This window comes from Pholcus phalangioides, unplaced genomic scaffold (genome assembly GCF_987345545.1).
Source record: "Pholcus phalangioides strain wild (caught in Gottingen) unplaced genomic scaffold, Ppha-v1.0 ptg000008l_1, whole genome shotgun sequence".
Lineage (NCBI taxonomy): Eukaryota > Metazoa > Arthropoda > Arachnida > Araneae > Pholcidae > Pholcus > Pholcus phalangioides.
The window spans coordinates 36,841,598-36,853,672 of record NW_028301601.1 but is presented as its reverse complement, the minus strand read 5'-3'; the positions used below and the strand labels follow the sequence as shown (position 1 = coordinate 36,853,672).

Here is a 12,075-nt window from a genome sequence, read left to right as displayed (position 1 = left end):
ATAGTCTGTATTTTTGGTGCTCTATCTGCATAATAGAATCCTTAAATTATCATATATTCCTTCTGTATATTTGTTGGTAGCACTGTTGATGTAGTGACTTCGTATCTCGATTTTTCGGCAGTTAGAATTTTTGGATGATTTGAAAACAATAGTTGTCATTGTGAAGTACTGTGAATGAATCAATAGAAAAAGGGGATTAATTATAATATTTTTTAAACAGTCCCGGACAGGTTTTATTATTGTTAGGAATGACCATACCATGTCAGTACAAAACACAGGGTTTGTGTAGGCAATCAAGGTATGCTAAGATCATCAAATTTTTCTGCTATAGTTTTCTCGCTAAATTAATGTGCAAGTGCCCTTACTTATAGAATTTCTTCCCCTCTGTAGAGGAAGTCCATCATTCTCATGTAGTCTTCCTCTCTCAGTCTCTGTAGAGGAAGTCCATCATGTTAAACATTAATTTTTTTTGTGATGTCTGGGGGGGGGGTACACTGTATTTCTGTTTTTCATTTTGCTGCGAGAGCCTTTGTTTTTGTTGATTATTATGCAGTGTCTTGATTCCTAAAAACAATGAATTCGGATATGGTGTATTGTAAAAAAAAATGTGAACTTTCAACTTTTAGTCATTTGTAAATACAAGCTTTTTGTTTTCCTCTTCTCTTCCATATGTAATATATGTAAAGGGATGAGGCTGTTGAAAAAAAAATCTGTACGAGGATTCAAAGATTGTTTTATTTTGCATTATGAAATTAAAAAAAATATTCTTTTTTCAATTTGCTTCTATTGCATTTTATTGCACAGCTGATACGCAGAACCCTCTCTAAAACCACTCTCCGGACAAGTGGCACCTTAATACAATTAAACTAACATCAGGAGGAAAAATCTCTGTTGAAAGGTGGTTCTTGGGGGAGATTTAACTATATTTATTGCCATAGACTTGGCAGGTTTATAGCACATTATAGCATTTAATTCAGGTTTGATAGCACTGTAAAATGTTGTATTGTAAAGAATACTGACATAATTAACAATACTATATTGGACATTAATATTGAAATGAACTTTGGAAAAATATATATAAAAGATTGTTTTGTCTCTGCTAAGAATTGGACCCTGTTTTCTCTGTGGTATATTGGTTGGCGTGCAAGAGGACAGGGTTCGATTTCTGGCAGAGACGACAAACTTTTCTTTTCAAAGCTTATGTGAGCCCTTAATAACCAGAATGTCTTTCTTTGATGAGGTCAGCCCACGTACAAGAAAATTAACATCTTAACCACACAAATAACATCTCTCACTTTCTCTACTACAAGGGTTCTTAACTTCTGTGTTCCTCTGACACTTTACTTCGCCTGACCCCTTGTGCTAATAAAATAAAGGCCACTGACCATTTACTAAATAATAATCAGTATATGACAATGTAAAAGCAATGAGTTAATTGTTTTCTCATCCATGCTCACGGTCCTCTTTAAATCTCAAGGGGTCTGTGGTTGAGAACCTCTACTCTAAGATAAGGAATGATATATGAAATTTTGAAAATTAATAAGACACTGCCATCCATGACGTGATTCAAAAGTTTATGTAAAATCAACCAATTGGTTCATGAGACTGATTGGCAGTAAGTTGCTAGTCACGGATAAGAACTTCATTTTATTAGGATAAAATAGTTCAAAATTTCATGCATAGCTGGCGCTGTACTATGAAAATAGTAGAGCACTAAAAATTGGACACAAACTGTTCAGTGTTTACTTTCATTCCTTCCCCTACCTCCACTTCAATTGAGTGCACTCACTAAAACGTGAAGAGCTCCTGGAAATTGTGTTAAGGTGCCTTAGCTTGAGACATAAATGGGACTTGACCCTTTAAGCATTTTTTACAATGTTCTTGATCAGCATTATAACTGCCATAGTGGAAAATGCCAACTATTTTTATTATTTCAAATTTATTTGTTTTCAAAGTTAAATATTAACACATAAAACAGTCAAATCTCAATGTTTGTCGTCTAGAGGCCTGAGCCTGTACAGAGCAACTAAAAACTTCAATTTTCAAGAATATATTTTTCCGATTGCGCGAACTTCCCCATCCCCCAATACCGAAAATAATAAAACAAGAGAAAAACTATTTTTCTGTTGTTTATGCAGTGCGCATAATCCTGTACTACCTCGAAGGGAAAAGAAAGATATCGTCTATATCCCTGTTGTCAGACTTTGAATAAAAGCTGACTTCGCCCACTGGAATTGGATGGGCAGGTTGGAGGAAGGAATGGAAAACATGTTTGACTGCAAAAACAACTTCAACGCAGTATCTAGGCTCGGGATTTCCGAAATGGGAGGGTTTTAAAGAGTCGTGCTGTTTCGTGATTGCCGGAATAAAGCGGAAAGCGGATAGAGTTGGACGAGATCTCGTCATTGGTGCTGTAAGGGTTAATTTGAGTTCATACATTTATCAGCATGGATTATAGTCGACTCTTGATTACTTGAAAAATGTGTCCTTCTAGCTCTAATTCAATAATAACCAAATACAAATGTATCCTTGCATATATAGGGTTGGCATTTCCAACTTTTCTGAAGGATTTTTCTCAATAGGTTTTTATTTATTTTTAACAGCCACACACACAAGGAGGAAAAATATTTTTCCCATCTTTATGAATGTACATATATATTGGCAGCATTTTTACACGCCACGGATTAATTATTAAATTGAAAATTTTTTCCTCTCCAATTTTTCCAAATATTTCTTGTAAAATTTATCTCTTGTAATTGTGAAATTTCTTTCAACGCTTTCTTTTCCCCTTTTCTACAGTTTATCCCATTTACATAATAAGCTCGTGTGTTTCAATCGGTCCTTTATCTTTTGTTTCATTCTCTGCTCTTGCTCGAGGCTGAAATGATTCTTCCAGTCTCCGACACAACCTTTCCGGATCATAGATGGCCTCTTTCTATCCGCTGTTGAAAGTTCGGTTCTTCTTTCGTAGCTTTTCTGATGGACTTTCAAGTAGGAGCTCAAAATATCTGTGCCGTCTACGATGGAGCGCATGTAACTTATGCTAGAATAACGAATGACATCTGCAACGGAAAAAAAAACTGTTTTTAAATATTCCTATCTTTGTTCTGCTGTTTTATGGTCAAATGGTAGCTTCACTAACCGCACCAAACTCTAGTTTAGCACCACGAGGAAATATATAGCCATCCAAAAACAAGAATGGACTTATGTCACTTGACATCGGACTTGCCTAGTCTAACGCCCGGGATTCCAACTGGTGTTCCGTGAAAAACTTGTTCCGTGACAGCTTTTCTGGGGTTCCGCATGATCAAAACGCCACGGAACCCTTAAAAATTCGGGAACTCGGAAAACTTCCAAAGAAGAAAACTTTCTTGTTACTGATAGTCGTTGTTTTGAATTTTAACGAGATAGTGTCATTTTAAAAATCCAGACGACTTGAATTACTAATCTATAGAGTGTGCAAGCATGTGAGTGACCATACGGTGAGCGAGAGACGAAAACAGTGACCTGGGGGTTTGAAAGCTGAGCACGTAAACGATCGAAAGAGTGACTTAATTAGACATAGAGGCTAAAATTGTGTGGCCCTCGTCGCGAATTTCCGAAAAACGAAGCATTTTTGCTCAAGCGGCATCTGCTATTTATCATATAGCAACTGATCCCATTATCGTAGAATGCCCCTATGCGCCCGAGAAGGCCCATGCGTTAAGACGGCCCTGGGGTAATTTATTGCAGAATCAGGAAATATCTTCCTTCAATTCAGAAGAAACAAAATTTGAGAAACGACATTCAATGTCTAATGAATTGGCGCATGCCGGAAAATTCTGTGTAACTAACGTGTAGATGATTATTATGAAGAATGCCTGTGAAATTTACACGTTTCGTGAAGTGCTACCATTTGTATTCTGAATTAGGAAGCATCGAACGAAATTTTTTCTGAATGAAATTTTAAAGTGATCTGTATACTCGCAAAAGCAAGTTCCCTTCCACCCCGAAAGGTAGACGGTCTCACATTTACACTAAACGATGGCTGTCAGGCTCAGTTTCTATTCGAAGGGAAGCTTTAAGGGGCCATTCAAGTATTACATCAGCAAAATTTTAGCCATTTTTCACCCCCCCCCTGTCAGCAAAAGTCAGCTAAACAATGCCCCCTTGTCAGCAAAATTTCGTCAACAGCTTATTAAAATATTTCATATCTTCAAAAAAAGGTTGTTGGTGACGTAAGCAACCTTCAAACCCCCTTCCCCCCATGTCAGCAAATCAGAAACCCCCTCTCCCCCTCGATGCTGACGTAATACTTGAATGACCCCAAACCCTTTATTTAGCAGTGTTGCTCCGAAAAAAGCGAAACGAGTTTCTTATATTTTCAACTACAGACATTTTATATTTATTTTCAGCTCGTTTCGGCATTGATGCTTCCAAGCAATTCTTAAACATTCGATTTTTACTTGTGAGCTGTTCGTGAAAAGTTTCTATAAATTACCAGCAGAATGACTCAAAGGTACACCAGGGCCGTCTTAAGGGCCTCCGGACCAAGTGATTTTTCTGAGACCCTACCAGATCAATTCTAGAACATTTCAGTCGGTTATCACTTTTGTAAGGTCCCTCTTCTCTTGAAGGCCGTGCCCCGGTGGACCCATGCGTTGAGACGGCACTGAGGTACACATTTCATACTTGTTAACAATCCAAGGTAGGACGATTGTTAACCCTTGCATTTTGAAGGGAAATGCCATGTGTAGAGGAGACATTGCTGTGCATTCCTCGACAATAATAGAAAAGGAAGTTGGTAAACAAGAAATAACATTTTCATCTATCATTTACATCTATTCAAATCTACGCAAATCATGTAAATAGAGCGTGTTCCCTGGAGAAATGCAACATCCTATATATAAAGGACTTTAAAGAAAAGTTGGAAAAGTGGTGTAATTTTGACATACCTGTGATGAAACGAGGGTCCTGCAGTAAAGAAGTCCTGTCCAAGAACCTGGCGATATCTTTCACAGCTTTCTCGTGATTCTCTTTCATGCTCTCGTAGGTCAGGAATAGAACGTTTTCGTCGTTTCTGTGCTGGTACCAGGACACCACATAGTCGAAGTAATCTCCGTATGGCAACTGCCCATTTATGAAAGCCTCGAAGAAGTAGTCGAAATTCGGGATGTCGTAGTTTGGAATCCCGTTCAAGAAATGGTAATAAGAAACGCATGCGTCCATCGGGTTCCTAAAGATGACGATGTATTTTGCCGAATTCGAATGCGGAACCAGGTAGTAAGGGAGGTGGTACTTGACGGCCAAGAAGTCGTCTCCAGAGAATCCATCTTGTTCAGGGAATGGTATTTTATTCAAGACGTCCGTGACATCAGTGGGAGGATGCCCGTCGTTCATTATGAGATAGACGATGTGCTGCACCCAGGTCGTACCGCATTTTGGGTAAGTGTTAATCAATACGTCGGTTTGTTTGGGCACGAAAGACACAGCTGCTTCCAGGCGCTTCTCGTTGGCAGTGAATGGAACTCTGGCTCCTCGGAACAGTTTGTACGGGATGACAAAAGCCTTCTCGGTATTCATGGCGTCGCTGTTCACAAACTAAATATATAGTACGAAAGATACGTATGTTATATGTTTATTTCAGACGAAACCCATTCGAGTGTATTTATTAAAACAGATGAAAAGGTATATCTGATTCTCTGTTGCAGAACTGAACAAAGAATATGTAGACAAGAACACTGAATATGTATAATCAAGCAGGAGCATGTATTATTCGAAGTCTCATAGGTGTGTATGATATGAATGTGACTTCTCTTATAAAGCAAGTACCATCCATCAGTCAGGACTTCAGTTAGTCAGCGACAATCATGCATAGGGTAAAGTGCTTAAAACTATCGTGATTATCCCTTTTTCATGGAAAAGCAGAAAAATCCACTAATATTTATTCTACAGGGTGTTTTATAATTAAAGTTTCCGTATCTCAGTAGTTTTTGTCAAAAACCGACTCATCCGAATGCAGCCAAATTTTCAGGATATCTTAATGAGACCATGGGAGAGAGATTTATGTAATAAAAAATAGTTCAGTTTTCGACCGCCAGATGAAAAAGTGGCACCACTTGGGCTATAGGATGGATTCTATAAACCTCATACATTTTTTTCGTTCTAAAATGTTCCTCCGAGAAATTTCCAACGAATTGGTGAATTTCGAATAGTGTTTGTGAGTCTGTATATGTTGCTGCCAAATCCTCAAGTTGGTTCGGACAATGTCCCAATTTCGGGTTTTCGCTGGGCTTTGGCCGGCCCTTTTTTTGTGGATTCATATATAGCCCTATACACGAATTACTAACATATCGATATTCAGATTCTTTTGATCGTTAGGGTTGCCATAGCTGGGGCCAATTATAAAAATACCCATAATTATCACAAAAAATACGCCAACGCGGTGATGACCCTGAATCATAGGGATCGATATATATGGACTGATATATAGAGCACGGTAAAATCCCACATTTTGGACATTGGCCGTGTGTACTTCGGTATATACTCATTGAGTTGCACTTGTTACATGTTTCCAGTGCTTCCATCTACTTTTCAAATTGGAAGTGATATTTGAGTGTATTTGAATTGAGATTCTAATAACTGTATTGAGTGTCTGCCTATGCTCTATTTTCTGTGGGTAGATTTTTTTTTTTAAAAATATAGATCAGTTTGATCTGCTCCTCGAAATCGGAAGACCCATCTTCAGCCGACCAGCACTGAGCCGTGGATCGAACCCGATTCGTTCGAGACTATCACGATAACCAGGCGAGCATGAATCGGCAAACTAATTAAAAAATATTTCATATATAACTAAAAATTATCTTCTTATCGACTGCTAACACTGACAGCATAGTGGTGGTTGGCTGAAGTTGGTTTTTGTGGTTTTTCAAAATCAAGACAAGAATGCGAGCAGAGATCTCCTATTTAAAAAAAAAGTTTCTCCACAGGGTGAGCAATCAGGTCTACGACATTTTAGAAATATTCACGTATAACAGAACAGGCAAAGTAATATGGCAAATTGTTCATTTTCGATTCCGGGAGAAAGATGACAACACTTTTCAAACAGATGACAGCACTTCTGGAACAAACATAACAGGCATTTCTCCGATACATACTTGGCGTTAGGTACAGAACACTTAACACGGCACTTTTCGACAATATGCACCAATTCATTAAAAGTTCCTCAGCGAAATATTTACGCGGTGCATATGGGATAAAGTAACTGTGGTAGCCGACTGCTTAACACGTACTACTTCATATGATACGTGAGGTAGAGCTCCTACGAATACCCTATATAGGTGCCTTAAAACAGTTGTTCTCCACCCTCAGAACACTGGTGCTCCGTGGAGCCACTTCAAATGTTTCGCGATAAAAATCAAATACAAAATTAAAAGTGGTTGCGAAAGCCAAATCAATACAATGCAAAAAAAAAAAACCCCTGTATGAGATAATAATCAGCAAACTCAAATGACAATTAAACTTTTTAGCTATTTTTGTGGTAACGCTGAGTTAATACGCCGTGATTCCTACATACTTAATCGATGACCTGCGGGCCCCAAATATGGCCCTCAAAGTTGTCTGATGTGGCACGCGACAACCAAACCTAATTTTGTTAAAATGAAGTGACTTTCTCCAGGCACATTCTCAAATCACTAAAGTTACTTGGGATGCGGTTTCCCCATCATTCAAGTGGGCCGCGGCACATTTACGTATCACTCAAGTAATTTGCAGCACATTTACAGATCACCAAAGTTATCCGCGGTGCAGTTCCAAATCAATTGAGTGGACTGAGACACATTTACGGATCATTTGAGTGTCCCGTGGCCCATTTACAGAACATTTAAGTGTTCTGCCACATGGTTTCAAACCAACGAAGTGGCCCACGTTGCCCTAAAAATTAAGCACCCTTGCCCTATTGCTATGAACAATGACGTCATATATTAGACGCAACGATAATAGGAAAACCAAGCAAGTTACGTCACGATGGTTGTCAGAGGAAGGGTCCATTTGCTGGCTCCTCTCATCCGAGAGCTCCAGGTTTTGGGGGAACCATCGCTGTTGAACTAAAGCTCATGTTGCATTGTAAGTGTTCTGCTCAAGGAAAAGTCAGATTTTAGTGTTTACTAACTTGAAAAAAAAATTGAGAATCAAAGCCTTAACCCTTTAAGCGGTATTGACGAGATATCTCGTCTTCATAAAAGCCTTTTATTCGTCACAGTGACAAGCCCAGATATTTTGTAAAGTTGATTTCTCAAAGGAAAATTTTTCCTTTTCCCCCTTAGTTTGCATCTGCTGCAAATCGGAAGAAATCCTTTCGTAATGAAAGCCTACTTCATTAAACAAGATATGGCATTTTGAAGGGAGGTTTAGGGATTTGAAATTGCCGTTAAAGGCTTTTAACATAATTACAATCAGTAAATGTCACTAGCAACATCGGTATTCCAATGCAAGAAGCTTTTTATAGAGTGTTTCGAAGAATTCCTAAAATTAGCAAACAAAACTTACCTATGTGGGATTAGTTGGTGATTAATGTTTTTTTCCCCCTCACGTTGCCTTTCTGGTGATTGTTCTTTTCTATAGTGTTTCTAGAAAAAATACCGATTCGAACATTAGAGATTAATTTATTTACGTCGTCCGCTTTCGTGATTGGACTTTCCATTATCTCTTATTTAAGATATTAGCCATTGTGTCCTTGAACTGATTTTCTGATCTGAAGTTCAATGATTGATTGAGTTGCATCTCTTCCTTGTCGCATTATCAATTCCAGATCTTCGGTGTTTCCAAAGTATTTCGTATCGTCCCATTCTAACTCTTAATCAATAATCGAAGACGTAGAAAAAGTTATACAACAACACAAAACACAGAACTAACAGACTTGCGCACTCAAATTGCGGCACTAACTGAGCAGGTACAACGTCTCTCAAGCGATAGACGGAGACGGCCAAAATGATGTAATCGTGACCATTCTGACCAACTGACAGCGATCACAGAGTCCGAGGCGCTCGCTACCAGAAGGTATATGCTGGCACCACTTCAATTTCGCTGATAAAGCCTATAAATGCCTTCAACCATGTAACTAAAACCGTCAGGGAAACTAAACCCAAGAGAAAGTGTGATTTCAAATTCAATTCCTCTAGCCGCCCATTCATTCATTCATTCATTCATTCATTCATTCATTCATTCATTCATTCATTCATTCATTCATTCATTCATTCATTCACATCGTCATTATTTGATTGACAGCGGTTGCGACGTTTGCGTTTTGCCTCTGGCATGCCATTTGCAGCACCATCATCCTTAACATTTATATTCCGCTAAAAAACAGCCCCATTAAAAACTTTTGGCACCAAGACCATTTCAGTCAGCCCTAATTTACATCGTGAATTCCGGTGGCCATTCATCATAGCTAACGTTTGCAAACCTATCATAGGTGCTGATTTTTTGAAACATTATGGACTGTTGATCGATTTGAAAAACTCTTGCCTCAGGGATCCTTTAACTTGATTATCTAGCAAATATTCTACTATCAACAGTCCTGAGATGAGCATTACAATCATAGCCACTGATGAAAAGTTCAAAGACATTTTCTACAAATACAAAGAAACCCTCTGGCCATATTCATTCTCACCTAATGCGAAACACAACACGATACACAGAATCATTACAAAAGGACAACCTGTTTTCGCTCGGCCCCGGCATTTAAATCCCAAGCAACTGGAGGTTGCAAAAAGAGATTTCGGATTATGCTTGAACGAAGAATTTGCAGACCCAGCAAATCTAATTGGTCTAATCCTCTTCATATGATCCCAAAACCTAATGGGGATTTCCGTCCTAAGGGCGACTATCGTGCTTTAAATAAATAAACACAAAAGGACCGTTATCCACTACCTCACATACAAGATTTTTCCCATACATTATTTGACAAAAATATATTCTCAAAAATTGATTTGACTAGGGCATACCATCAAATACCTATTCATCCAGATGACGTGCCGAAGACGGCCATTACAACACCATTTGGTCTTTTTGAGTTTTTATATATGCTCTTTGGACTATCGAGCGCTGCTCAGACATTTCAATGCTTTATACACGAAGTTTTGTATGGCTTCGATTTCGCTTTTGCTTACTTCGACGATATTCTGATCAAATGCTCAGAAAATGAGCATGTTAAACATCTTCACATGGTGTGGAAACGGCTCTCCGAGTATGATATCAGGATTAATGTAGACAAATGTATTCTGGAAGCCAAAGAACTTCCTTTCTTGGCGTATCTGGTGAGTGACAAAGGTATCAAACCTCTCCCAGACAGAGTTGAGGCCATTCTTAAATTCGAGCGTCCCAAAACTATCGCCGTCTTAAGACGATATTTAGGCTTATTGAATTATTACCGTAGCAACATTCCACATGCAGCATTTTCTCAAGCATTATTATGTACACATTTACAAGGCACAAAATGTCTGGTAAAATAGAAATAATTTGGACGCCAGAGTCCTCGAAAGCTTTTGAAGAATTCAAACAACAGCTAGTCGAGGCGACCCTACTTCACCATCCTTCTCCCGATGCAAAGTTGGCATTGTATGTTGATGCATCTGATTTCGCCATAGGTGCTGCCGTGCACTTCAACACGCTTAGAACCTCTAGGTTTCTTTTCCCGCAAACTCTCAGACACAGAAAAAAAACTCAACTTATGACAGAGTTACTAGCTGCCTATGCGGCGATCAAACACTTTCGTTTCATGGTCGAAATGCATAATTTTGTGCTATATACAGATCATAGATCGCTCGTTTTTGCTTTCTCGCAGAAGAATGACGATGTTCTCCCCGACAATTGCATCAATTAGACTATATAGGCCAGTTTCCAACTGATATTAGATATGTCAAAGGAATAGAAAATATCCCTGCCGATACTTTCTCTAGAGCCGATGCCATAACATGTCCAAATCCAATAGATTACAAAAGTATGGCAAAGGCACAACTTGCTGACAAGGAACTGTTATCACTATTAGCTGACGAACATTCATCATTAAACTTGAAAGAGTTAAAACTTCATGATAGCTCTGTCAAATTATATTGTGACATTTCTACAGGCAAAATTTGTCCATTCATACCATAGTCCTGGAGATACAGCATTTTCACTTCCTTGCACAATTTGGCGCACTTGGGCACTAAAGCTGCAATTAAACTCACCACAGACAGGTTTATTTGGCCAAAAATAAACTCTGATTGTAATAAGTGGGCAAGATCATGCATACTTTGCCAAAGGTCAAAAATAGTCAAACATACGAAAAGCCCAGTTACAAATATCAGTCAGCAATTCATGTTTTCATCACATTCAAATTGATTTAATAGGCCCTCTGCCTACTACAAACAATAACACATACTGTTTGACAATGACCGATAGATTCACTACGTAGGTAGAGACAGAACCTTTATCAAACATAGAGGCACTAACAATGGCCGAAGAACTATACTGCTCTTAGATATCTATCTCGTTTCGGCATCCCAGCTGTCATCACCACCGATCAGGGACGGCAATTTGAATCAAGCCTTTTCCTATCATCGCCATACTATTAGGCATTAAACATATATACACAGCACTGCTTTCCACCCTCAAGCAAATGGTCTCATTGAGAACTGGCATCGAACGCTCAAGTTCTCGCTAAAAGCTCACTTGACGGAGCGGTGGAGCGAAACACTTCTAACCATCCCACTGGGACTGCGATGTACTTACAAAGTAGATCTACAGGCTACACCGAGTGAACTGGTGTATGGACAAACAATTCGTCTTCCAGGAGAATTATTTGACGAAACATCTAGTGACATAACTACTCCAGAGTTCGACATACCATGAAAAGATTATCGCCAACTCAAACAGGATGTCACGGACAGCCGAAGGTTTTAGTTCACCAAGAACTCAGTTCATGCAGCAGCTAGGCATGACGCAGTTCGAGCCCCACCCCGACCACCGTATGATGGGCCGTTTTCAGTTGTGGACAGAAGTGATAAAACTTTCAAAATCCATAAAAATGGTAAAGACATCATCGTTTCCATCGAT

At 38.9% G+C, this 12,075-nt stretch overlaps 1 protein-coding gene across 1 annotated transcript; it reads right to left on the bottom strand.

The window, feature by feature from the left end:
* Positions 1-716: 716 nt before the first annotated feature.
* On the bottom strand, positions 717-8,636 carry LOC149084229 (amine sulfotransferase-like). Its single transcript, XM_089234579.1, has 3 exons — positions 8,527-8,636; positions 4,935-5,580; positions 717-3,062 (listed from the first exon to the last, which is right to left on the bottom strand). Exons 2-3 carry the CDS (start codon positions 5,560-5,562, stop codon positions 2,794-2,796), a joined length of 897 nt encoding a protein of 298 aa, XP_089090705.1. The 5' UTR covers positions 5,563-5,580; positions 8,527-8,636; the 3' UTR covers positions 717-2,793.
* Positions 8,637-12,075: the final 3,439 nt, after the last annotated feature.

Bases quoted from the DNA above. Each gene is read 5' to 3' on its own strand.
- LOC149084229 (XM_089234579.1), bottom strand. From the start codon at position 5,562: ATGAATACCGAGAAGGCTTTTGTCATCCCGTACAAACTGTTCCGAGGA. The intron at 3,063-4,934 runs GTATGTCAAAAT...TTTCCGTTGCAG, and splicing joins GGACCCTCGTTTCATCACAG to ATGTCATTCGTTATTCTAGC.